At 40.9% G+C, this 24,605-nt stretch overlaps 3 protein-coding genes across 18 annotated transcripts in view; all 3 read left to right on the top strand.

Moving 5' to 3' along the window:
* Nucleotides 1–3,156, top strand: part of met (MET proto-oncogene, receptor tyrosine kinase) — a 41,004-nt gene extending 37,848 nt beyond the window's left edge. For both annotated transcript variants that reach the window (XM_062461317.1, XM_062461316.1), the window contains 2 exons: nucleotides 38–174; nucleotides 885–3,156. In XM_062461317.1, coding sequence (XP_062317301.1) covers nucleotides 38–174; nucleotides 885–1,134 — 387 coding nt within the window. In that variant the 3' untranslated portion in view covers nucleotides 1,135–3,156. The remainder of the gene's footprint in view (nucleotides 1–37; nucleotides 175–884) is intronic.
* Nucleotides 3,157–8,590: 5,434 nt separating this feature from the next.
* LOC134020939 (F-actin-capping protein subunit alpha-2) lies at nucleotides 8,591–18,562 on the top strand. The gene is made up of 10 exons (XM_062461312.1): nucleotides 8,591–8,701; nucleotides 11,491–11,554; nucleotides 13,738–13,789; nucleotides 13,955–14,018; nucleotides 14,845–15,051; nucleotides 15,318–15,397; nucleotides 15,921–15,999; nucleotides 16,401–16,472; nucleotides 17,034–17,096; nucleotides 17,606–18,562. Exons 1-10 carry the CDS (start codon nucleotides 8,663–8,665, stop codon nucleotides 17,744–17,746), a joined length of 861 nt encoding a protein of 286 aa, XP_062317296.1. The 5' UTR covers nucleotides 8,591–8,662; the 3' UTR covers nucleotides 17,747–18,562.
* A 357-nt stretch (nucleotides 18,563–18,919) lies between these two features.
* Nucleotides 18,920–24,605, top strand: part of LOC134020938 (suppressor of tumorigenicity 7 protein homolog) — a 38,325-nt gene continuing 32,639 nt past the window's right edge. For 6 of the 15 annotated variants that reach the window (XM_062461300.1, XM_062461303.1, XM_062461302.1 and 3 more), the window contains exon 1: nucleotides 18,922–19,077. In XM_062461300.1, coding sequence (XP_062317284.1) covers nucleotides 18,948–19,077 — 130 coding nt within the window. In that variant the 5' untranslated portion in view covers nucleotides 18,922–18,947. Of the gene's footprint in view, nucleotides 19,078–19,174; nucleotides 19,336–24,605 lie in introns of those variants that run through there. The other 9 variants (XM_062461310.1, XM_062461308.1, XM_062461307.1 and 6 more) reach the window with 5 other exon arrangements.

Raw genomic sequence — 24,605 nt, 5'->3', positions numbered from 1 at the left:
ACATGCGCGATTCATTTTGTGTGTTTTTTTTTTTAAGTGGTCATTTGGCGTGTTGCTATGGGAACTGATGACCCGGGGAGCCCCGCCCTACTCGGACGTGAACTCGTTTGACATGACAGTTTTCCTGCTGCAAGGGAGACGGCTGTTGCAGCCGGAGTTTTGCCCTGACACACTGTGAGTGGGAACACACACACACAAACACACATTGTACTAAGGTACTCCCAAACATATAGAGCTGACAGCAGCTTTCATTGACACAGACACACACGAAACACTGTCTCACATAAACACACATTCCTGTCCTTGACCTTGACCACTACATGTAGAGCCATAGCTCAGTGCTTCTGCTTGGCATAGGACTCAAGATGAACTGAGGCCCATTGTTAAATCAGCCCAGCACACGGTCCACTGAAGCTTAAGAGAGAGAGAGAGGGGAGAGAGAGAGAGATATGGAGGGAGAAATAACTTGTGTAGCTACACTTCTGGCTTCATAACACTAAAACTGTGGCAACAGAACGTTATCTTAATGATAAGCCACTGGAAGTTTTTCTCCGTCTATCTCTGACCAATGAAAGCGTCTCCCTATAGTGTATGAGTCTTAGTGTATCAGTTTTAACGTTTTTTTTCTGATGTGCGAAATCAAGAGGGGGATAACTAGATAATCCAGTTCCAAATGCTTAAATCCTTTTCACTTTAGAAATACCACAAAGGTACAAAATACCCAACCAGCTCTAACAACCTTGCACATATCTGTCTGAGGTAGTTGAGAGCCAACTTCTAAAAGCACACACTTCCAACCCAAAAAGACAAGTAGGTTGTATAGGATATATTGTTCTACCATGTATTTGCCTCATTCAGCCTTTCTTTTCCCCTCCTGCCCCCAGGTACAACGTGATGGTTGAAAGTTGGCACCCCAAGCCAGAGCACCGGCCAAACTTCTCCGAGCTGGTGTCCCGCATTGCATCTATTTTCTCCAGCTTCAGTGGCGAGCACTACATCCTCCTCAACACCACCTACGTCAACATCAACAAGATGACCCCTTACCCCTCCCTCATCCCGCCTTTACCCGCCTCAACCTCCAACCTGCCCCCCTTTCCTCCCTCCCCTCCCTCTCTCGGCACCCTGGAGCGGTAGTGCAGCACCTGAGAGAGGGTGAGAAAGACAGAGAGAGAGAGAGAGAGAGAGAGAGAGAGAGGGGGGGGGGGGGGCAAGAGAGAAAGATATGAAAGAAAGGCACCATGATAACGGTATGGGAGAGGGATGGAAAAGGAAAAAGGAAGAAAGATAGAGCGAGAAGGGGTGAAAGGAGATGTGTGAAGGACTGTGAGTGTGAAGTACTGTACAACAGCTAGACACTGGACGGTATGCCTAAGAAAACACAAAGCCAGAATACTGACATGCTTATGTGTATATTTAGTGACTCTACATCTTCACAAGCATCAACTGAACGACCAGGATTTTTATGAACTCTCAGGACATCTTATTTTGGAGCTCAGAAGAACTCTGGGTGAACTGAGGTCAATCAAGGACTGTTACACAATATAGGATATGGGATATGGGAGTTTCTTTAAAAGGCTAACATTAACAAAAGGTATCATCTCAGAAGCACAAACCTTTCAATGACTACTCTGCCCCAAAGCAACACCTGAATTATTGGAATACAGATCCTCTCATGGCTGTGGGTGGCATGGGTGGCAGTTCGGAAGGTGGATCTCAAGCCTCTTCGCAACCATACCTTCAAGTGAAAACTCAGCGACTGAAGGTCGTATTGTGTTAAACAAGACAAAGCGACGCCTCTGCACTGTTATGGTGCTACTTTCAATCTTCTCCCCTTATTCTCTCGCATGCCTCCGCAGTTGGACTAAACCCAGCTTCCTCACCTCACAAAGAAAAAATCTGGTAGAGAACTCCAGATATCGGCGGCATCAGTTACACTAGAAACAGAAGAGTATTGTGAGTTTGCATGAGGATTGATAACGGACAAACAAAATCATGGCGGAATCCATTCACCATAACTTGCCGTCACGACAGGAAGTGAATTCCAAGCCAGACAACCTTCTGGCTGAATGAGAACGTTGCTGGCCAGATGCGAGGCAGGTGAGTTTTGGACTTACGAATGAACACTGTTGTTGTGAGAGTAGCGTTGGATATAAGTGGGTAAGAAAAAACGCGATAGTTTATGTGTGTAATTATCTTTGACAACTCCCTTTTGATGTTTCTCTAAAGGGAGTTGTGCCTGAGTCACCTGTGTGGAATCCGCAGATGTTTCCAAGTTAAAATTGCCAGTATGTGTGTGTATTTTTTGTGTCCTCTTAGCAAGCCACCCCTTTAGCTTGAAACTACCTGTGATAATGTGGATGATGTACATTTCATGCATGAGAATTAAGCTCACACTTGAAAGTTGAAACATGTCCAAAGTTGGCTGTTTTGTACCATGCCATGGCCATGGCAAGGCACTACATAATCTCAAAGTCTGCCATCAATCCAAAAAATCCCCCCTAAAATGTCAAAGACCTCATGACAGCTATTTACTCATTTGGAAAATATGCCTCAAAGTTAAACAGTACCTTTGCCTTTTATTTGTGTAGCATTTTTTTCTTCTTCTTCTTTGAAAGGCTGCTGTCTGAATTAACCCTGTTGATGGACAGATATGAATGTTTGTATTAAACAAAGTGCAGTGCTCTATTACTGAATATAATTGAGCCTAGAGGTTGGTTCAATATAACGCTAGAAGATGTATATGATTGCAACATCAATGAACAAAGCAACTTAAATAATTCAAGTTTCAATTAAGCACTGCCATTTGTACAAAATACATGTTATAATAGAAATAATAGTGAATTTTAGCCTCCGTGGAATTTGTATGCTTTACTGTGGTAAATGTGTATATAGGTAAATGTTGATACGTCTTTGTGTATAGGTCCTGTATGCACAGTATAGGAACTGGAACTAGCAACACTTCTTTAAATTCAAGACCACTTTTCATTTAGCATTAAGAAGTGTTGTGCTTGCTTTTCTCTACCCTATTTGTATATTGTACAATGTGTCTGTAAAAGCTTTGTCTTTGATATTGTCTCTATCAAATGATGAAGGTACATGTGACTATTTTATGTTCTCTGACTGAAACAGTGTAATAAAGCATTATTATCAGAGGGAGTCTGTTTACATCCCGTCAGTCTTGAATTGAAGGGTGACAGCCCGTCATCTTATGTCTTTAATGACTACCTGCTTTCATACAGTCATGGTCTTGTCACTGTCTCACTGTTTCCATATGATGTATGAGAGGGGAATGCATTGTGTAATACCTGCTTTTCAATTTATCTGACACCAATCCTGTTGTGTGTGATCTGTGATTTTCCTAAGGAGGAAAGAAGTGGTCTAAATCCTTCGAACATTGCAACAGTATGTTAACAACATCTGGATAAATAATACTTGCGTCATTAATTAAGATTAAGCTACAATGGAAATGGCATGAACACCTAAGTTGAATGAAAAGTCCAATGTTTGACCAACTTTGGGCATGTGGACCCATAGATATATATAAAGACTAGATGTCTTACGGCGGGGTCTAGAACGTCCGCACATGGCGGCCATCTTGCTACAGTCAACTCGCTCACCCATAACATTGTGTTGGTGCTACATGTACTTTTTAAATGACCATAACTTGCTCAATTTTCAACCGATTTTTAAACGGTTTGGTTTGTTATCAACGTCAGAGGTGTCGTTATGCCACTGGCATAACCTCTGACGTTGATAACAAACCAAAGCGAGTTGACTGTAGCAAGATGGCCACCATGTGCGGACGTTCGACTCCGTTGTCCGGCAACGCGGACGAGACATCTACCCTTTATATATATATCTATGTGTAGACCCACCTGTTCGCTTTTGTTCTGTGTCTGCTGTTTTGCAACCTTTACTTGGCTGATGGAGACCTTTGACCTCTCATGTCACCTGACTCTTTCCCCTTTTGGCCATGATGCATTGTTGTCTAGACAGGGATAACAAGTCTAGACCTACAGTAGCAGTGGATGTGGCCTTTATTACAACTCAGGGTTGCTTGGCAACTCCAGTTGTTGGCTGTTTTCGCCTTTGGTCTATATATGTACATATATCCACACAAATAGACAAGCTAAAGAGGTACTTTTATGGAGACAGACAGTGATGGTTCTATCAGTGCCAGAGCTCTTAAGATGTACTAATCAGTGACTCCGGAGAGACTAGTGCAGATTACCTTTTTTGTTTTATCTTAGTCTCTCCATCTTTGTTTCTGTCAGTCTCTCTCCCACCCTGTCTGTAGCTTCTTGCTCTCTATATTCAATTGCTACTTCTTTTCTGTTTCCTTGGTTTCACTCTGCCCCTTCTCTCTTTTTCACATCTGTCTCTCACACTTGCAAACATTAACACACGCATACCTGCTCAAAGTGGAAGCAGATATGGGCTGAATACATGAGAATACAAGAGTGGGTGTGCTTTTTGTGTCTCATCAGGTGAGTCAGGATTATTGGTATGCATGTATCTGGAATGTTCTGTAACTTCCTCCCAGCACCATACAAAAGTCTCTCCCTCTTTCTATTCTCAATAACTGATAAAGAAAGCAAACCCAACAGTAACTACTGCTCCGAGTCAACATGAGCAACGAACCCTTAACAAACATTGGCAAGCGAGAGAAATATTTATATATTTATATATATTTAAGTCTAAGATACTAAATTAGTATATAATTAGACTTTGAATGACTAATACTGAATTACTTTGAATTATTAATAACTATCTGTATGGTTTGAATTCCTCTAAGTTTTTAATTTGAAAAGTATTCAGACTATATCAGGGCCTACGGTTGTTGAAATAGAAGATCAATAAACAACAACAGTGAAGGTAGGAGTTGGGGGGGGGGGGGTTGACATTGGTCTACTCTAGCAGCCCACACAACAGTTGGAGGCAGACTAGTACACAAGGTTGTATTTACTGTATGGGCCTAACACAGAAAGTCCAGACTGTTTGGCAGGAACAACAATTTCAAAAGCATGTCACACTTTTGCCAAAATGCTTAACCTTTCCTTCTTTTCACATTTTAGGTCAAGAAACATTGAACTTAATACTTAAATCCATTATTCAAGGCATTTTATGATGAAGACATCTTTTGTCCACATCTACAAGGTTTTGTAAGGCCCATATTCCCACATGCCAAGCCCATATTCCATCACACAACTCTTCTCAAAGTTCATTCAATATAGCTCTGGCAATGATGTAAATGAGTGTGTAAAGTAAACTTCCATACTAACTCCTGAATTGTTCCATGTTATATCATCCTTGCTCTTTGGTTTTGTAAAGACTAGCATGAACTGCTTGTTGGCACATATCGCGCTTCAAACAACACATCTGGCTGGAAAAAGTAAAGAAAACAATATTTTTTCTCAGCTTTGCACAAGAGACATGTTCAATTGCTAACAAAGTTGTGCATTCTGTTGCTATCCTACCAAATGAATCGCTGTCTTCCATTTCACAAGAGGGGGCATGCCTAGATTATCACAACACTACTGTAAATGCCAAGAAGCATAAGCTGCCCATTAGAATGGCACATGTACACTCTGGTTTCAAAATGGTCATGTAATATCACAAACAAAATATGAATTGAAATATTCAAGTGATCAGTACAGGGAAAGTGAAGAACGTGAACAAAACAAAATAATTCCCAGAGTCAGGCCACTACAATCTCTGCTATCTGTTCTGAACTACATTTCAACACAGACCCTATCATGCGGGCAGTGCAAACCAGATACTGTCTTGAGGTGTGGAAACATACAGTCTGAAGAGCCTAGCTTCATGAAGAGTTTGATGTTTGTCCAAGAATACAATCTAGCTCTCAGTGATACTCTGGGTGGAGTTGAACAATGTCACAAAAAACTTCACACAAAAGATTTTACTCCATTCTTCCGGAATAATCTCAACACTGTCTCTTTAACATCTTTACTGTTTAACTGAGTCTATTGAGTTATTTTACTGATTATTATCCAAAACAGGGACATTGTAATGTGTCTCTGAGGTGACTAACATGGTGCTCTCTATGAGTCACATGAGAGGCTATTGAAAGGAAGTGAAAGGTATTCTAAAGGGGCTTTCGTCCTAAAGGTAATGAGTAGCTCCTGTATCAACACAATGGCAGCAGAGTCAGCACAGGACATTCAACTTCAAGGAAGATCACAGTGCTTTAAGCCCCTCTTTTGATCTCCAAGCATGCCTCACCTGGCATTAGTGTCTTTCTTTGGGATCAGTCTTCCACTCCTTGGCAGATCTTACTAATGTTATTTGGAACTGTATGGAGCTATGCCCCATAGAAAATCTGTACCTTTTGTTCTGGCAAATACAAAATATCTGGGAGAGGTGGCTAACTTTTTTTTACCTCAAATTAAGTCAGTCTTACTATTTATGCAACAGACAGGCTTAGTTAGACTAGTCTAACCTGACAATTTAAGACAGTCTAAGGCTAATACTGGACCTGATGTTAGTTTCCTCCAGGATCACAATGACTCGTATTGAGAGACTTGTTGCTCTTGTTACGGTTTCAAATTCTTGTACTCGCTGTGAAATATTTTACTGTTGATTATTTTTTCTACAGGTACACTCTTGCACTCTTGTGGGGAGTTTCATGTTGTTCAATTGTAACTTGTTTAACTGCATGCTCTTATGGTTCTTCCCTGTTGCACTGTGGTTTTCCACAATGTATGCTTCATGTTTTGGCTGCTCGCAATGTTTGGGGCTATCTCGTTGTTATGATCAGTGACCTATGCTCTTTTGTAAAGCTCTCTCTTGGAAGTTGCTTTGGATAAAAGCGTCTGCTTAATGCATAAATGTAAATGTAATGTAAATGTAATACTAGTCTTAAACTAAGTTTATGCAACTGGCCCCTGAACTAATTCAATGCTGATACTTGATGCAGCAAACAATTACTGTTGTTGTATTTGTATCTCTGATAATTTTGTAAGGATGAGTACACATCGTTTCTGGAGCTTATTGTTTTTATAATTATTTAAGCTGCACCCAAAGCCCATTACCTTGACGTTGTAGATACAATTTTCTACAACCTGTCTATTCTCCATTCATAAATATACTGTATCTGGAGTCACCTCCAGACAGACTTTGCTCACTGCTTCTATGCAGAGTGAAATATGTACGAAATATATACTTTCTTTGGCAAACAATGGACCCTGACAGTTTTCTTTCACATACTGTCAATGCGAAATACAGTAGCTATGTTTGTTTGCACTGTTTGTTAGGTCAAACCTATGTTATGTTGCATTGTTTGCGATGTCTCCAAATTATTTGTACCAAATCTACAATGCATCTCAAAGATCTGGAATCATACCCCAGAGATGTTTAATATGTGACTGGGAGAACTGCTATTCACATTGTCAAGGAAACATTCTTCAAGAAAAGAAGAATAGATTCAGATGACAAGGTATGCCTTTGCTGAGTAGTTTGAGTGATATTGGCAGACTGGATTGACCAACCAAACTCCTTTGCCTGTCTTGTATTCTCCTTCTTGGGAAAGACACAATCATGATAACATTTACAAAAAATCAGCCCCATCACGAGATGTTTACGAGGGATTACTACGATTATCTTTCTCATAGGGTCTATAATTGCTGTGGGCATAGAGGAAGGTTTATTTTATTTTTTTGCTGTTTTCTGTTATGCTAGGTGTGACACTGAGACTGTTTTGGTCTGTTCCCAAGGACAAGGATATGATGTAAGGTTGGCATGCCATCTTGTGGCCCTCCTTGGGATACACTTCACAAACAAGAAAAGTAATTTGATGGATTCAATAATGATTTGGGAACTTTGAGACAGTATATGATATCCAATAATGAACACATGTTTGTGACATACACTGTCACAACCCCTGGATATCAAAATGTATGTAGGTTCGAGGCTATTACCACAAATAATTATTGTATTAAAGTAGTTATTGGCTTTGGGGAGTTTATCTTTGATTGATATTATTGGTCCAACATTTTGAGGAAAATATTGACATAACCTTTTCAACTGGAGCATTGAGATTAAGAGCCAGAGGGTCATGATTTTGATTTAGACACTGATTCAGATTCTGAAGAGGAAAAAGTTTATGGTGAATTATTAATTTAAAAAATCTTATCTTAAATGTTTAAACGTTTGCAGCAATTAATTGTGACATGTTTTTTAGTCCAAAGATATAATTGTGACATGTTTTTAGTCCAAGGATATAATTGTGACATGTTTTTAGTCCAAGGCTGTAAGATAAGGTAAGGTAACGAAGGAGTTCTCAGAGTCTGTGTTTCTAGAATGTTCATTCAAATTGAACAGGGAACATAAGAAGCATCTTAAATACACTGTAATAAACAATACAATATCATTTCAAATTCGATTACACTTTGATATAATTGTAGACTGTATATATATTCCATATGTGACTGTACTGTACACAAGGGCGTCAAATATTTTCAAGTTGTCAAACGTTTTAAAAGTGTATCCCATAGCAGAATGTTAAAGGTCTTGTTGAGAGACCAAATAAATTCAATACATTAAAGAAGAATGGTTTGGGAATCCTTGTAGTGATCGGATAGTGACAATCTTACCATGTGATGACGTCACTCTTGGTTTGACAAACGGTGGTGCCGGAAGAAAAATGGCGGATCACGATGAGCAGTTATCCGATGAGGAGAAGGTAAGCTTCTCTATTCACATTTTAATGTGTTAAGCTGAATTTTTAATGCCAGTTTTTCAAAAAGGTCTATTTTTATGCCTGTTGTTAACTATTCAATCTATCCCGCCTTTGGGGTGTAGAAACAGGCTGCTTGCTAACAGTAACATTGCTAGCTAGTCGTCTATTATTTTTAGCTCAGTCGCTGCCCAACTTCCGCTCATTTGCAAATCTCAAACGGAGACTCCTTGTACGGTCCTAACTTAAAATAGGTTCTGTGCATCTTTTAAGCAAGCTAATTACTTTATATAGTTGTATAAAGACCTTTTAGCTGACGCCAAGCTTTACGATATGCAGTAATGTTTATGCATGTTTGGCTTGTAGCGACGTGTCAACAGACAGTGTGTGGGGAAGTAGGCTGTTGGTAACATGACTTTGTAGCTCTAGTGATATTTAGTGCACTTTTCGTTAATGTGTACAATATTTCAGTTATTGCAATGACCTAGTGTAGAATAACATTGTTCACTACTTGGCTAACATAGGGCTAGACAGCTATGTAAATATTTGTATCTAATTACAGGGGTAGCAGCTAAGGTTAGCAGGAATACATTGGCTTCTTTGGCTTGAACACTACTAGCGCGAGCTCCCTATTTGTAGTTTAAGTCGAGGCTGTGTTTGGCTGTAATTAATCTATTCCTTAGCAAGAATGGTAGCCAATCAACCATTCGTACAGTTGGTTAGCTAGAGTTTTTCAGTAAACAACCTATGGTTGTCTTAACCTGTATTGTTGAACTGTACCTTGATGTAGAAAATGAATTACAATGTTTACACCATACGCAGCGAATGGGTGTGGCTCTTTCATCACAGACATTATCTGATAGATTTTAACTAGAAACTATTTACGTGAAAAACTCGGGAGCATTGTGTATATGCTGCACCATCGTGTTATAGCCAGCTAGTAACATGTTGTAGTCAGCCGTCCAAACTTTCTTGATCACGCTTCACCATAACTGATCATTTAGATTGCCAGCTTCCTTGTTTAATAGATGAAACCAACGTTAATGTCCTCATAGCCTGTACATGATTAAACCGAGAAAGGAGTCGAATGCACCAAACCATGTAATGTCAAAGGTAGACATGTCATAAGAAACTAGATTTACAAAATGTCTTTGTGTTTACCATAAAATACTATAGGCCCTATTTCTCTTGTAATTAACGCTTTTTTACATATAGTATATGGTTGTATGGAGAAGTTAAATGCTTCTTGCAGTTTCAGTGTATAAAATGTGCCACAGCCTAGACTTATTTTGACAGAGGACAACATATCACGCAGACTGTTGTATTAGGAACTGAGTGTCTACTCCAACAATTTATCAACTTGTAAAGCCTGGGAACCAGACAAATCTGCCAGCTCATGTTTTAGTTGCTCCTGAAGATGGGTCTGGCCACCCTCCCATCCTACAGATTCCCCTCTGACCAGAATCTGGTTGAGCCAATCGCAGCCGTTTATTTGATATTTCATAATGAGTTCAATATGATGACTGTACAAAGGGCCGTGTTGATGTGCTGAAAATGAACAGAGAGGTTCCAGATCTATACTCACCCCAGGCTAACATCTACAGGCCTCACACAAGCGTATCTGGTTTTGTGGTTGGAAGTGAATAATTAGAGGCCTTAAGAATGCTAATCTTGTCTGTACGTGTCTAACCCTCTGCAACACTAGAGAAAACGGACCCAGTGTTATGCTTTTTATTTGAAACAATTGCAGAACAGGCCTCCAGTCAGTATGGCTTCAAGAGTCTTAGTGTTTTAGTGTTTTACTTTGCTTATCTTACTGCATTGGCTCATGCCCCATCCCCCTATTGTGGTCTGTATAGGTACAACACTTAGGGTAGTAGAATTTGACAACCTCAGAATCATTGTGCACCAAGACTTAATTCCTTATCTGACAGTCATCCCTGGCTTCAAAGCCTGTAAAGCCACTCTGACATGATTTACTATCTACCTATCCTACCTGTCTGCAGTTGGAGGCCAATTTGGCTAGACACACATTACGCTAATCACACACACACACATGCAATATCAAGCCTGTGAAGCCCCTGGAGGGCCTGGCCCAGCCACTGCTCAGTGGAAAACAGTACGAGAGGTGGGGTGCAGGGACTACGCTAAACTACTCAGCGCATTTTTATACCCCTATATGGTTATGGGCCACTTGGGGAAGGGAGATGTTGCAGTCATCAGTTGCATGCGACCTGGAAACAGGAAGTGTTGTGGTCCAGCAACAGTAGAGAAGTGGAAGGGAGACACAGTCCCGTTCAGACGCAAAGTGAAACTGTACAGAAAAGAACCCTTGCATTCTGGGTTTACGATTTACAAGCCTCAAGCTTACTCTTAGCTGTGTTAGGAGCAGTACAAGGGAAATGCTGTGTTCATGACTTTCATAGCTAACTTCTTTAGAAAGGCTGCTTCTAGGTTGCTGGTAAAATGCCAGCTTTAGCGACTGGGACTTTCCGTTGTCTTGCTTACAACTGTAGTTAGCAAACACTGGCGCTTCCACATATAGGCCATGTGGTAGAATTCTTACTTAAGATGTAGTTCCCTGTCGCTCTGTGCTTGATCTGAAAACAGTCATGTAAAACATTTGCCTGGAGCTGTTTTGTACTGTATGTGACCTGACCCTGACAGTTACCACATGCCCTTAATTTGGAGCTGTTGAATGTGACACAGTATGGTGCTAGGACGACTGTGTTTTATCCTACCTAATAGGCTGCTACCTAAATGTCTAAAAGTGTGTTTCCTGTTCATTAATGCAGGTACGCATAGCAGCCAATTTCGTCATCCATGCTCCACCGGGAGAGTTCAATGAAGTTTTCAATGGTGAGTGTTTGTGTTTATCTATGGTCATTTGCAAGTGTCTCACATGGTTGCTTCCAAAACTTTGGACGCCCACCTGTCTTGCAACTCTGTAACATTTCCCATAATGCAACGCCTCACTAAAGCCCTATGTTTTGTCACTTCTGATTGTGTTGCACAGATGCTGCTACTTTGTGATGTCAAGCCATGCACTTCAGCGACTCAAGTCTTTGTCTTGGTGTCTGCACTGGCTCTGCTCTTAGGTTATTTTTACACCAAACTTGTTGAACCCATTTGAATCAAACCCTGAAGCAGTTTTCCCTTTTAGTTTGATTTGTTTGGTGTCGTGAGAACACACCAATTGCACTAGTGCGCACACCAAACAACCGCACCGTAGTTACATTTGTTTGAAAAGTGGGGTCGCTTCTAAATGAACCCTGTAGCTGTTCATGTGGACCCCAACACAACACCCAATTACAGGACGTGACCTCAAATGCTCTTTTTTTGTGGATTGAATACACTAATTATCAACACAAATATTGTGATATTGTAAAAAGAGTAACTAGTTAGCCTGAGTAGTACTTAGTAGCAGCAAAGCGTTATTATTCTTTTGCACTAGGTCTGTCTCATGACAGACCATCTTGTTTTGGAGTATTGTGTTGACAAACTGCAGCTGTGACAGGTGTTCACAGTCAGTCGTGTCATCAAATGCAGTTTGGTATCACAAAAGCAGTCAGTTAGTTTGACTAGACATCGTTCAATAATTTCCAGCGTACTGGCCTCTCAGTACGCTGTTCACTCCAATGAGCAAAAACCACATGGCCACATGCTGTTTGTTCTAATATTGGGTGAACTGAAGTGGACACACAATATTGGACCAAAATGTAGTTGCAAAAAACAGAATGAGAGTTACAGAATAAGAAGGCAGAGTTGTAGGTGAGACCAACTTCAGTCCGGTGTTTGGTGGTCCCCATGTGCCGCACTGGGTTCACCCTAGCCACGATGCAGAGAACTAAAAGCCAAAACCACAAACCCTCTTGTGATGTCAGTTCAAATGGTGACACGTTTTTTTTGTAAGCAGTTGACAGCCAGTTAGGTGTGTGTGTGTGTGAGAGAGAGAGAGAGAGAGAGAGAGAGAGAGAGAGAGAGAGAGAGAGAGAGAGAGAGAGAGAGAGAGAGAGAGAGAGAGAGAGAGAGAGAGAGAGAGAGAGAGAGAGTGAGAGAGAGTGAGAGTGAGAGTGAGAGTGAGAGTGAGAGTGAGAGTGAGAGTGAGAGTGAGAGTGAGAGTGAGAGTGAGAGTGAGAGTGAGAGTGAGAGTGAGAGTGAGAGTGAGAGTGAGAGTGAGAGTGAGAGTGAGAGTGAGAGAGAGAGTGAGAGAGAGAGAGAGAGAGAGAGAGAGAGAGAGAGAGAGAGAGAGAGAGAGAGAGAGAGAGAGAGAGAGAGAGAGAGAGAGAGAGAGAGAGAGAGAGAGAGAGAGAGAGAGAGAGAGAGAGAGAGAGAGAGAGAGAGAGAGAGAGAGAGAGAGAGAGAGAGAGAGAGAGAGATCGTAGGAGACTGCAGGTGCCATCCTAATGCCCCAATGGCTGCATGTGTGTTTGACACTACAGTATTGTTAATCTCCCCCCCCTGTTGTGATTAGCGCTGCTGCCGTCTTCTGTTTCTTATCATGCCCAGCGCAGCCCTGTCTCCCCATGCATCCTGCACTGCGGTGACAGCCTGTCCCCTTTCATCTCTCTCGGATTTCATGCCTTTTATTGACTGTTTTAACATGCTGTCTGTTTCAGTCCTCCAGTCAAACATGAACTGTCGAAAGAGAGACACAGAGACACAGGACAAAGAGAAAGAGACTGATGCACACACACCAACTCTCTCTTCCTCTCGATCTGTCCGTGTCACCTTATGCCTTGATTACTCTGCATGCATGTATTGTTGTCTATATATACATTTTCTTATGATTGAACAAATTCCTATGGCTTCCTATGGATAAGTGTGCGTACCACGTAGGCTAAAATCTCACTGCAGCTGCCTGGGTTTGGATTCCGGCCTACACCCTTTGCTGCTTGTCATCCCCTCTCTTTCTCCCCTACATTTCTTGTCTCTCTATACGGTCACGTCACTATATAAAAATAATTAAAGCATAATTGCCCCCCCCCCCCCCAATACACAAAAAAATACACAAAATAAAAATGAACGTATTCCCCACACAGATGTGCGATTGCTGCTCAACAATGACAATCTTCTCAGGGAAGGGGCTGCGCAGTAAGTCAACACTGTCTCAATGACCCTTGTAATCTCTAATTATTCACTTCTCATCTGCTGCTACATATAAATGTAGAGATGTGCCACTCTTATTGCAATGTTTTTGCTCATCATATGTTAATATCATTAACCTATTAATTCTTGTGTTATATATGTTTTTTTTAGTGCATTTGCACAGTACAACGTGGACCAGTTTACCCCGGTGAAAGTTGAGGGAAGTGAAGAGCAGGTGGGTCACTCTAGAAGTTTCCAGGCAAAACCAGAATGGGCAGGGGGTTATCTCTAAACATATGAAGTGGTTCCCTCTCCTCATGGCTTCCCTAATCAGATTCCTGAAGGTGAATTTTAGACAATGGACCTGCAGTCCTGTCTCCTAAACTAGTTCAGATACAACATATTTGAAGTGACACTTGAGATTAGAACACTTTTCACAGTAATAATCCTTTTCAAAAACATCGTCAAAATCAAACATCTCACATGTCAAATTGTAAAAAAAGGGATTTACAAAACAACCACATTCAATTATTATTTTATTTTTTAAAGCATCTCTGCTATAATCGTATCATAACTAAGCTTCATATTGCACCAGTAGACTGTGGAGTTGAGTATGGATGCTAATGATCCTCTCGGCCAAGCTCATGATTCTTCTGGAGCAAATGGAGAACTTTAGGATTAAACATGTCAGGAGTCCCTAACCCCTGACCCTAACCCTAAGATAGAAGGGTAACTCCATCAAATGAATCCAATCCTGTGTTTTCTAGTCCTCAAACCCTCTTCAGGGTTTCAGTAGTGGACTGGGAGAAATGTCTGTCATGAGTTGAATGTCATATTGAGATTTGTTAAAGCTTAAGTTATGCAAGCAACTTGGATATCTCGTCCCTTTAAGAATGATTAATCTAAGGAAAGAACAACAAACTGAAGCACATACAGAGCATTTATAATAGATTTTAAGAGATTGAGTGGATTTTAATATGCTTTGCGGTTAACATCTTCTCTCTATACCCTTTTTCTTTTCTTCGCTCTTCACCTCTCAACCCTCAATCACCTGTTCCAAGGTCTTAATCACAGAGCATGGAGATCTTGGAAATGGCAGGGTCCTGGACCCCAAGAAAAAGATCTCCTTCAAGTTTGATCACCTGCGCAAGGAGGCCAGTGACCCACGGCCCCAAGACGTAGACAGCGCTATGGAGGGCTGGAGGAACGCTGTGGACACTGCTGTCAGGGCCTACGTCAAGGAGCATTACCCAAATGGTGTCTGCACTGTACGTACCAGAAACACTGCTTTCTGTTCCAACAGTGCATAAGCCTGACTGATTGTATTTTAACATTCAGCTAATTACAGCTGTGTGTACCAGACAGGTGACTTTCTGTCTCACTGTCAAGTTATAACTTTACGATGACCATAAATTATTATATTGCATAGACATACAGACATCATTAATTAAGGTATTCTTATAATACTATCCTGCTAAGTGTGACAACATTTGGAAGTATATTTGGTTGATGGGTGCCATGTTTCTGTCCTTAGATTTACGGAAAAACCATTGATGGACATCAAACTATCATTGTGTGTATTGAGTGCCATCAGTTTCAACCAAAAAACTTCTGGTATGTGAGATAGGCTTATGGTTTTATTCATCATCCAGCTCTCTTGTGGGCTAAGTAAATATTCTATGTTTCTTTTCTGACTCAAAGCCTGACTCAAAGCCTCTGACCTCCTTTTAGAATTTAAAATAAAATTCTGAAACGTTCCTAACAAAAACAAAACAATGTCAGGCTACCATAGCTCAGGCATCCAAGCCATCTAATGTTATTTGGCTTTGTGCTTCATTATTCTTTTATTCTATTATTCTTACTTGCTTGAGGTTCTGTAAGTCAGAGTAAGATAATTGGATAAAGACTACACCTCCTTTGCGGGTAGGTTTTGAAGAGGGTAGGTTTTAAGCTAAAGGTGGTCATGAGGTATTTATTAATAAAACGTAGTATTGGTTTATTTCATTAACATTATGATTAATGTAATCCAGGCAATGCTTTTGGTGCTCCGAGTTGTATCCCAATTACAAAGTGATATTTGTCTTGTTGATGGAAAATGGTACAATCTTACTCTTGTTTTGTCTGTCTTGTTTCAAAGTAACGGACGCTGGAGGTCAGAGTGGAAATTCACCATCACCCCCTCCACAACTCAAGTGGCCGGAATCATGAAAATCCAGGTGTGTTGGTGTATCAACCACTTCGTATGTATACTGTGCTATAAAGAAAATATTGCTCCTTGTTGGATTTTGTTCATTGGTGCACATTTTAAGGTCCAAGTAACATTTATCCAGTTCAAGTTCAATAATTTAAATTGTGCTTAAACTGTTACAGAAACAAGCTGTTAAGTCTTAACCTAAAGCCACAGTGGTATTCAACTTTTATAAGTTGCACCTAGTGCAACCTAAAGTCAATTCACTTTTGACAAGAGCTGTACTCAAAATGCACTCTTTGTAAACTTACGGTCAAAGTTACACATGTCCCATCAAAAACAATATAACTAAATTGGCCGCACTGGGTAAATTGTGTGGCACTGTGTTTGTGCATGTGATATAAAGACCATGTTTCTCTGGCTTGACAGGTTCATTACTATGAAGATGGCAACGTTCAGCTGGTGAGCCACAAAGAAGTTCAAGAGTCCATGTCGATTTCCGTAAGTATACAGTAAAAAGAAAATGACTTACTGGGCTTTGAAATATTGATTTTATATAAAAGGTGTGCTTGCATGTTAGATCCTTTGTAGAAAGATGTATCTAGGGTCCAGTTAAGTGAATAGCCCAAGGAAATAGTAAAATGAATAAGACACACCCTTCCAGGCACAGAAATATAAACATGGTACCCACGGTTTTGGAAAGCCTGTGATTCTGGTGGTGGAAAATGAAATACATATTTTTTTAATGGGAAAAATCATGAAATGTACTAAATCAAAATAGGTGTACACTCTGTGAGTTACACTTGTTTGGATGCCAGCTGTGTAACGCCATATTTTATGCACAACTTTAGAATGCACTTGCAGAACAGTTATATATTTGTGGTTATAGAAATTGGGTTAGTCATCAAAATCTACAGATCAAAAGGTGTGGGAACCCTATGTACCTTACATAATTCCTTACATTTTGACTTGAAAAATGAAACCTTGAAAATTGAAAGATTATCTCATGATGGATTGTTTTATTTATCCTCAACTCTGAGCATGTCTTCTCTTCACTATCAGAACGAAGCTACAACAGCAAAAGAGTTCATCAAGATTATGGAGGCTGCGGAGAACGACTACCAGGTCTGTTACATTTTATGTACCATATTTGAGCTTACATGTGGAAGAATATCTTCATACCATATACCAAAAATGTAAACAAGTTTCTTAAAGACATTTAACATCATTTGGGAGACACTTGGCTTAAGTTGATAAATTTAGTCAGTTAGCAGACGCTCTTATCCAGAGCGACTTACAGTAGGTACAGGGACATTCCCCGAGGCAAGTAGGGTGAAGTGCCTTTCCCAAGGACACAACATCATTTTGCACGGCCAGGAATTTAACCGGCAACCTTCTGATTACTAGCCCGATTCCCTAACCGCTCAGCCACCTGACTCCCATACAATGGACTCATTTAAATTCCTGTTAACACTGCCTGAATAGTCATTTGGAATCACTACAAAGAGTTAAGTCTATGTTGTCCCTACAGTTGCTGTTGTACAAGCTGTTGCATCAAGCATGATTGGACTAAACTTAACAATTTTTCAGATTTATAATGTATTTTTGTGTTCATTTATGTATTTTCTCCTCAGACTGCCATCAATGAAAATTACCAGACCATGTCGGATACTACCTTCAAAGCCTTACGACGCCAGCTTCCTGTGACCCGTACCAAGATTGACTGGAATAAGATTCTGAGTTACAAGATCGGCAAGGAGATGCAGAACGCTTAAAATAAGAGAATAATAACTCAACAATATTGCATGACTGGATTATTGTTTTGTCTTTGTTCAAATTACAAAAAAAATTGGGAAAAGGAGTGTTTGGTCCACAAATTTCGCATACTCTGTAAAATGCCTACCCTTATTAATGTTTTTATACAGACTCTGATAAAATACCTGTATAATATATTATAATGATATGCCCATTATTTTGGAAAATAAAATGATGAAGAAATGATAGTACATAAGGAGAGAGGGCAGATTTTCATATGCAAAGCACCCTGATAAAGTTTTTCATAAGTGCAATATTTATAGTTTTGGTGAGACCACAACTGGTCTTTGATCTCTGAAAAAAGCCAATCCAATTGCAATAGCAAAATAAATGTTGCAGGGACTCTACACAGAGTATTTCGGCTAAACAGATTACCCATCAAGATTACTGTCCCGTACTACATATATTCCTATAATATTGGTCCTCCCTCACTGTTACCCCAGTATATTGCAATAGCTCAAGCTGTCCTGGGAAACTTGCAAATTAGCTTGAGACTGTTTAGCTCTTACCTAAGGAGTAAAATACATTGACATCTTAATTAACAAGTATTTAATTACTGCGTAGTGTGCAAAATGTTCGATTTACAATAAAATAAAAAGTAACACACTTCCTCGGTGCTTATTTTTTTATTAAAACAAGACCTGACTGTATTAAAACATGGCACATTGTAATATATAGTTGTATTAAAAACCTGTTTGTCAATTTGGTGATTTATTTACTTAAGATAAATTGTAATTCAGTCAAATTATGCTGCATTAAATTACACATTTTCTATTTACCGACTCACTCATATTTTCCCAAAATAGAGCACATTTCCTAAGACTGCTAAGGACTGTTAGTAAAAACATTACATTAAATATTAGCCTCACTTTTTTTTTTTTTTTACACGAAGAACCTAGTTTACTCTCTTTCCAGGATTTTGTTTTATCTGGATGAAGAATAGTAGGCTCCTGAAAATTTAACTTTCTTGGCGTTTTAGTAAAAACGGAAATTTATTGTAGAACATGTTTACTTAAATGCATTTTTTGTTAGTTTGGATATTACTAAAATCCAGTGCACACAACACACATTACAAAGGCACGTATTTTGTTAGCACACTATTATTTTCTGAGATTATGATCAGGATGATGTCAAATCTATTATGGCTGAAATGGAACAGGCATGCTAGAACAACCGAAGTTTTCCATGGTCTGGCTTTGGACATATTTTTGGACTATATGGTATTTTGTAATGTTATTTATGATTTATGTTTATCGTTTTTCGTTAAACTACAAAGACCATCTGATCACAGGTAAGATCCACATATCATACCACTTTGACTTTGCCACTTGCTTTCTAGGGACTGGTCAATTTCCTACCAATATTAGCGAGTGTACTTGTTGCTAACAAAAAGCCAGCCACCTCGAGCTAGCTAGTAACTCACTTTGTAGATGTAGAAGCATTTACAGCCGTACACGCAGCTACACATGTAGAAATAGTTAGCTTCTTTTGGAGTAAAAGTTTGGGAATGCGGGTGATGAGGAATTGACATTTCACACTCTTTTTTAAGGTAAATTCGTTGTCCTTTCTTAATGTATTAATTGCAAATCTGTGTTCCTAGCGTCACTTGCAAAGTTTTCAGCTAGCTAGCTAAGTTTGTCTAGCTAACTTACAGCTAGCTTGCTACTTAGCTTGCAAGATATGCCTGTATTGTAATTACCCATGCTGTGACCAACGTCAACTAGCAAGCATGCTATTTATTTGGGGTTCTTTACATTTCTCATATTTATTTCAGCCAGTATTTAAGCCAAGTTTTCATTTAAGTATACAAGCTATTATTTGGCCCATTAACAATAGTAAATCTACTATGTACAGTAAAGGTCAGATCCCAATTTCAAGTGTAATTAATGTGTGTATTCCCCGCGTTTGAAAAATCAACGTGCTATGGAATAATAAGTAAAAGCTGCACAGCTTTTTAGATTGACACGATTAGCTGAAGAGATGTGTCAGTGTCAGTGTGTAGTGGGTGTTTGGGGTGAGCGGTAAAAATGACTTGGTGAAACACCCACCATTATATTAAGACCATATTTGGTCTAGTAAACAAATTTTACTGTACGTTGCTACTTTATACTCATTTCATTGAGAATACAAGTGATCTGTCCTGTCCGCTATATTTTTCTTTATTCGTCTTAACAGTTAACTATGTATTTTCATATTAAACGGTCGGCTGACTTCCCCTTTTTAGGGGGAACATATTTGGGGCTTTCCCTTGGAAATGTGGAGAGATGCATGGAGCTCAACCCGTCAGTGGATTGAATTGCTTGACCATGGGTTCGTCTGAATGTAGCAGCACCACTGTCCCATTTTTATCAGTCCTCCTCCGTTTTTTTTCCATGTCATGTCTCGTGGAAAAGAAAAAAAAAGTATTTTGTGAGCTAACAGTGGGGAGAATGGGCCTGAGGTTTAGTTATAGGCTGTGTCAAGGACAGAGTAATGTTAACATGAAGCCTTCACGGGTTGTTAAAAGCAAATAAAGTAATTAAGTGGAGAATCACATGGAAACATCAAAGCACAGGAGGCATATTGGTTTATTCTGCTTCTGGATTTTGAGTTGCCACTGGCTCTTATCAACACGAACCAACCACAACCCACATAATGGTATTTTTATGGACAGAGCCTCAGCCTTTCCAAAGATGGCCTTTTCTTTCAAACGTATCCTAGCAATTTAGTTCCCACTTCTATGAGACTCACCTTTCTGCTCTGTCAGCCAGCAGGCTATTTGTTACTTGTAGGGGGTTCATGTTGTCTAACTCCCTTGTCTTCTCTCCTATGCTTGTTATTACAGTTCAAGAGAAACTATTGGCTACTGGGTAAAAAATTAAGCAGCCGCAACAGTTGCCCAATCCTGAGGCAGCTACTGGCTAAAAAAAAACAACAACATCATAGCTTAATATAGAACCAGTGTGCCATCTCAGTAACTTGAGCACAGAGAGGAATGTTTGACCTACCTTCCAGGCCAGGCAGCTCTCCCCCTGGGTCAATCACAAATGCATTGACAAGGTTGGCATTAAGGAGGTGACGGTGACAACCTTTATTGTCAATATAAAGTCGGAATTGCAAGAAAGGTTGAGGTTCCAGGAAAAACGTCAGAATTGCGCAAAAATAAATCGTATTTTTGTACAAGGACCTGGTCTACGTATGCATTTGTGTAATGGAATGATTTTAAGGTCACACTGAATGAACAGCAATCTTTCTAATACTACAGCTAAACTGACTCCCGTGTAACATATTTGAATAACCTTGTGTGACAGTTTAGACATAGGATGGCAGCCAAAACAGTACTCATGCACACCTTTGACAAAGTAAGGATGGCTAATCCCACCCAAGTGTACGATTTCTTAAAACTCGATTCGCCTATCGCCATTAGGACCATGTGTAGCCTAAACCACAGAAATATAGGTTTATATTTCTATAGTGTCCCGCAATACCATGCACATGGATTTTTGAGTGGAATTCCTTCCCTCTCTTGGGCAGATAGCTTGGCACTCATATACTAAATGCGGTCTTGTCTACTTTCAGAGCCTCTGCAGTGGGATCAAGGGTTGGGGCCAGACAGATAATTGTGTGTCTGTATTTACCACTTCATCTGGGTCTAAGTGTCATTAATCTGGTGGATGAACATCATCTTTGTTTGTCCAGGCTGCTGCACTTCTCCTTCTGACCACTAGGTGTCAGCAGCGACGGCCACTGCAGCCAGTGACCCAGTTAGCATGGTCACTGCACAAAGACCCCCCAAATCTTTCCTCTGAGTGTCTCATTCCACTACCCCTATTTGGAAAAGAAAGAAAGATAGAATGATTTGTGTTTCTGGCACTATATGGTCAAAAGATCAGACCTTTGCATCCTTTCGGTCTACAAAACCCCCCATTTGTTCTCAATTACAAGTTTGAACCTTCTCTTTTTACCCAAATTCCCATTGTCATTTATGTCTTGCATGTCAAGCTTTCTAGTACAGTTCTTTCAGAAAGGATCTATCAAAATAGCGCAGTGGTTTCCACCCCCACATCAGATATAAGGGCTCCCTGATGAAGTGTACTGTTGTAGCTAGCTCATACAATGGACGGCCCACTCCCCCCCCCCCCTCCTTTATGTTCTTCCCATGCTCCCATGCTCATTCTTCCTCTGAAGGATGGACACGTTCCTCTCACGCTTATTTTCAGTTGCCTAGCAACCAGGAGGAGAGGCTTTTTTGGGTGATACTTGTGCCAATCTGGGTGGGGTGGGGGTGGGGGTGGGGGGTTGGGCTATGTTCAGGAGCTAATACTGGAGTCCTACATCATGTGATTGCTTTTGGAGGGGGGTTCCACCTTTTTCTCTAAATATGCTCAAGTTCTTGAGCCATTGTGTAGAGTACATCCTCAATTTGTTGTTTTCACACATTACCACCCATTCAGTCTCACCTGGCCCTTGCGGTTGTTATGGTGATGGGCCAGCATCCTGAAGGCAACCATGGCGATAAGAGGGACCGTGTTTACCCTGCCAGGGAGCGTGCCCTTTGCGTCTTGTTTTATTTGAGATTAGACCATAGGGATGCACCTTACATATGGTTACACTGAATCTACACAACCCACATGAGCAATTGTGGAAATAAAAAAAAAATGGTGGCAGAAGTGAGAAATGTGGGGGAAGGACAACTGGCAAGAAAGGAGATAATATCTCCAGTGGATGCTGTTGGTTGGAGTTGTTAGAAGATGGTGTCTGCTAGGGGTGGGAATCTTTTGGTACCTCACAATTCGATTCTTGTGGTAAAAATCGATTCACAATTTTTTACGATTTTTAATCAAAACATTTAACATTTGTGAATCTCTAGAAAACTGAATCACGATTCAAATGTGAATCGATTTTTTTCCCCCACCCCTAGTGTCTGCAGCCCTACAGTAGTGAACCAACCCATAGTGTCTGCTAGCCTGGCTCTGCCCTCCTACGTACTTCCGCTCAATTTGGATTTTGCTTCTGTACTAGGTCTGGGATTTCAATGCATCAGTCGGTTTTCAGAAACAAATTTTTTGTAGGTCCATTCAGCGAACAGAGGGAGTGGCTGAGAATGATGACGTTGATGTCGTGCATTAGTTTGAGTTGTAGTTCAGTAATGGCCACAGAGAAAGATGCGAGCGAAGCTATTCTGCGGTTGTGGCAACGCAGCCAAATATCCATAAGTTAAAGCCGGAACAAGAACAATCCTTGCTGAGTTTTGTTGGTGGTCATGATGTTGTGGCCCTCCTCCCCACAGGGTTCGGGAAAAGTTTGATTTTCCAGCTACGGCAGCTAGCTCCGTGGTGAAGGAGTTGGCTAAGGCGAACGCTAGTGATTGGTTATGGCAGATCAGAGTGGCTCTGGGCAGATCCAATAGTTTTAAACTTCAACAGAGTACCCGCCTTCAAGGAAGTTAACGCTTGTCAATGGAGCGATCCCAGACCCTCTGTACAAATGAAATGTACGAGGGTCTGGTTAGGACCAGGTTAAGTGTCTGCAGCCCTACAGTAGTGACCCACCCCTAGTGTCTGCAGCCCTACAGTAGTGACCCACCCCTAGTGTCTGCAGCCCTACAGTAGTGACCCACCCCTAGTGTCTGCAGCCCTACAGTAGTGACCCACCCCTAGTGTCTGCAGCCCTACAGTAGTGAACCACCCCTAGTGTCTGCAGCCCTACAGTAGTGAACCACCCCTAGTGTCTGCAGCCCTACAGTAGTGAACCACCCCTAGTGTCTGCAGCCCTACAGTAGTGAACCACCCCTAGTGTCTGCAGCCCTACAGTAGTGAACCCCTTTTACTTCTCCCCCATCTCCTCCTCCTTTCCTGGTGCAGTTTGTCGGAGAGTCCCCTGTGTAATTAGCGTGACCACGAGGGGATGGGAGGAGGGGGGCGTGGGGGGCTTCCTCTGGCTGAGGGATAGGAGGAGGGGGGCGTGGGGGGGTTCCTCTGGCTGAGGGATAGGAGGAGGGGGGCGTGGGGGGGTTCCTCTGGCTGAGGGACAAAGACGAGTTAGAGAGGGAAGACGACATGACCGTGTGTAGAGGACAAAGAGCGCTGAGACTTTACCCCATCACCCCCTCCTCCCAGAGTGGTTAGCTGGGCTGTCTGACCTGAGGTGCAGTACCAAATACACACACACACACACATGCATACATATACATGTATGCAAACACTACAGATGCAATTTTGACATTTACATTACATTTAGTCATTTAGCAGACGCTCTTATCCAGAGCGACTTACAGTAAGTACAGGGGCATTCCCCCGAGGCAAGTAGGGTGAAGTGTCTTGCCCAAGGACACAACGTCAGTTGGCATGACCGGGAATCGAACTGGCAACCTTCGGATTACTAGCCCGATTCCCTCACCACTCAGCCACCTGACTCCCCCCCACATTTAAAGCGAGTTGTATCTGTGAGCTGGTTATACAAGCGCAAACATGCATGTGACATAGCCTAGTGAATAGGTAAGAATGTAAACTTTATTTTCTACACTAAACTAATCTACTTTGCATATTTTTTTTAATATATATTATATATCTAACCACAAAGCATCAATGTAAAGGAGAAGAAAAAAATGATATTGAGACAATACATATACAGAATTTTGCCCTTGGAACCAGTAATGGTAACATTGGTCAGGTTATAGTATGACGGTCATCATAACCAAAACAAATGTTATGCTTGAACTGATGGGACTTTGATTACATAAGTCTACTTGTGTGGATGAAGTCCCTGCATAGGCCGACATGGAATTACTGTAGGCTACACAAGTGCGTGTGTGCAGTTGTAATATGCATTCTGGTGGAA

This window comes from Osmerus eperlanus, chromosome 5 (assembly GCF_963692335.1).
Source record: "Osmerus eperlanus chromosome 5, fOsmEpe2.1, whole genome shotgun sequence".
NCBI classification, from domain to species: Eukaryota; Metazoa; Chordata; class Actinopteri; order Osmeriformes; family Osmeridae; genus Osmerus; species Osmerus eperlanus.
The sequence above is the reverse complement of the archived record's forward strand: the minus strand, read 5'-3'. Positions and strand labels throughout refer to the sequence as shown.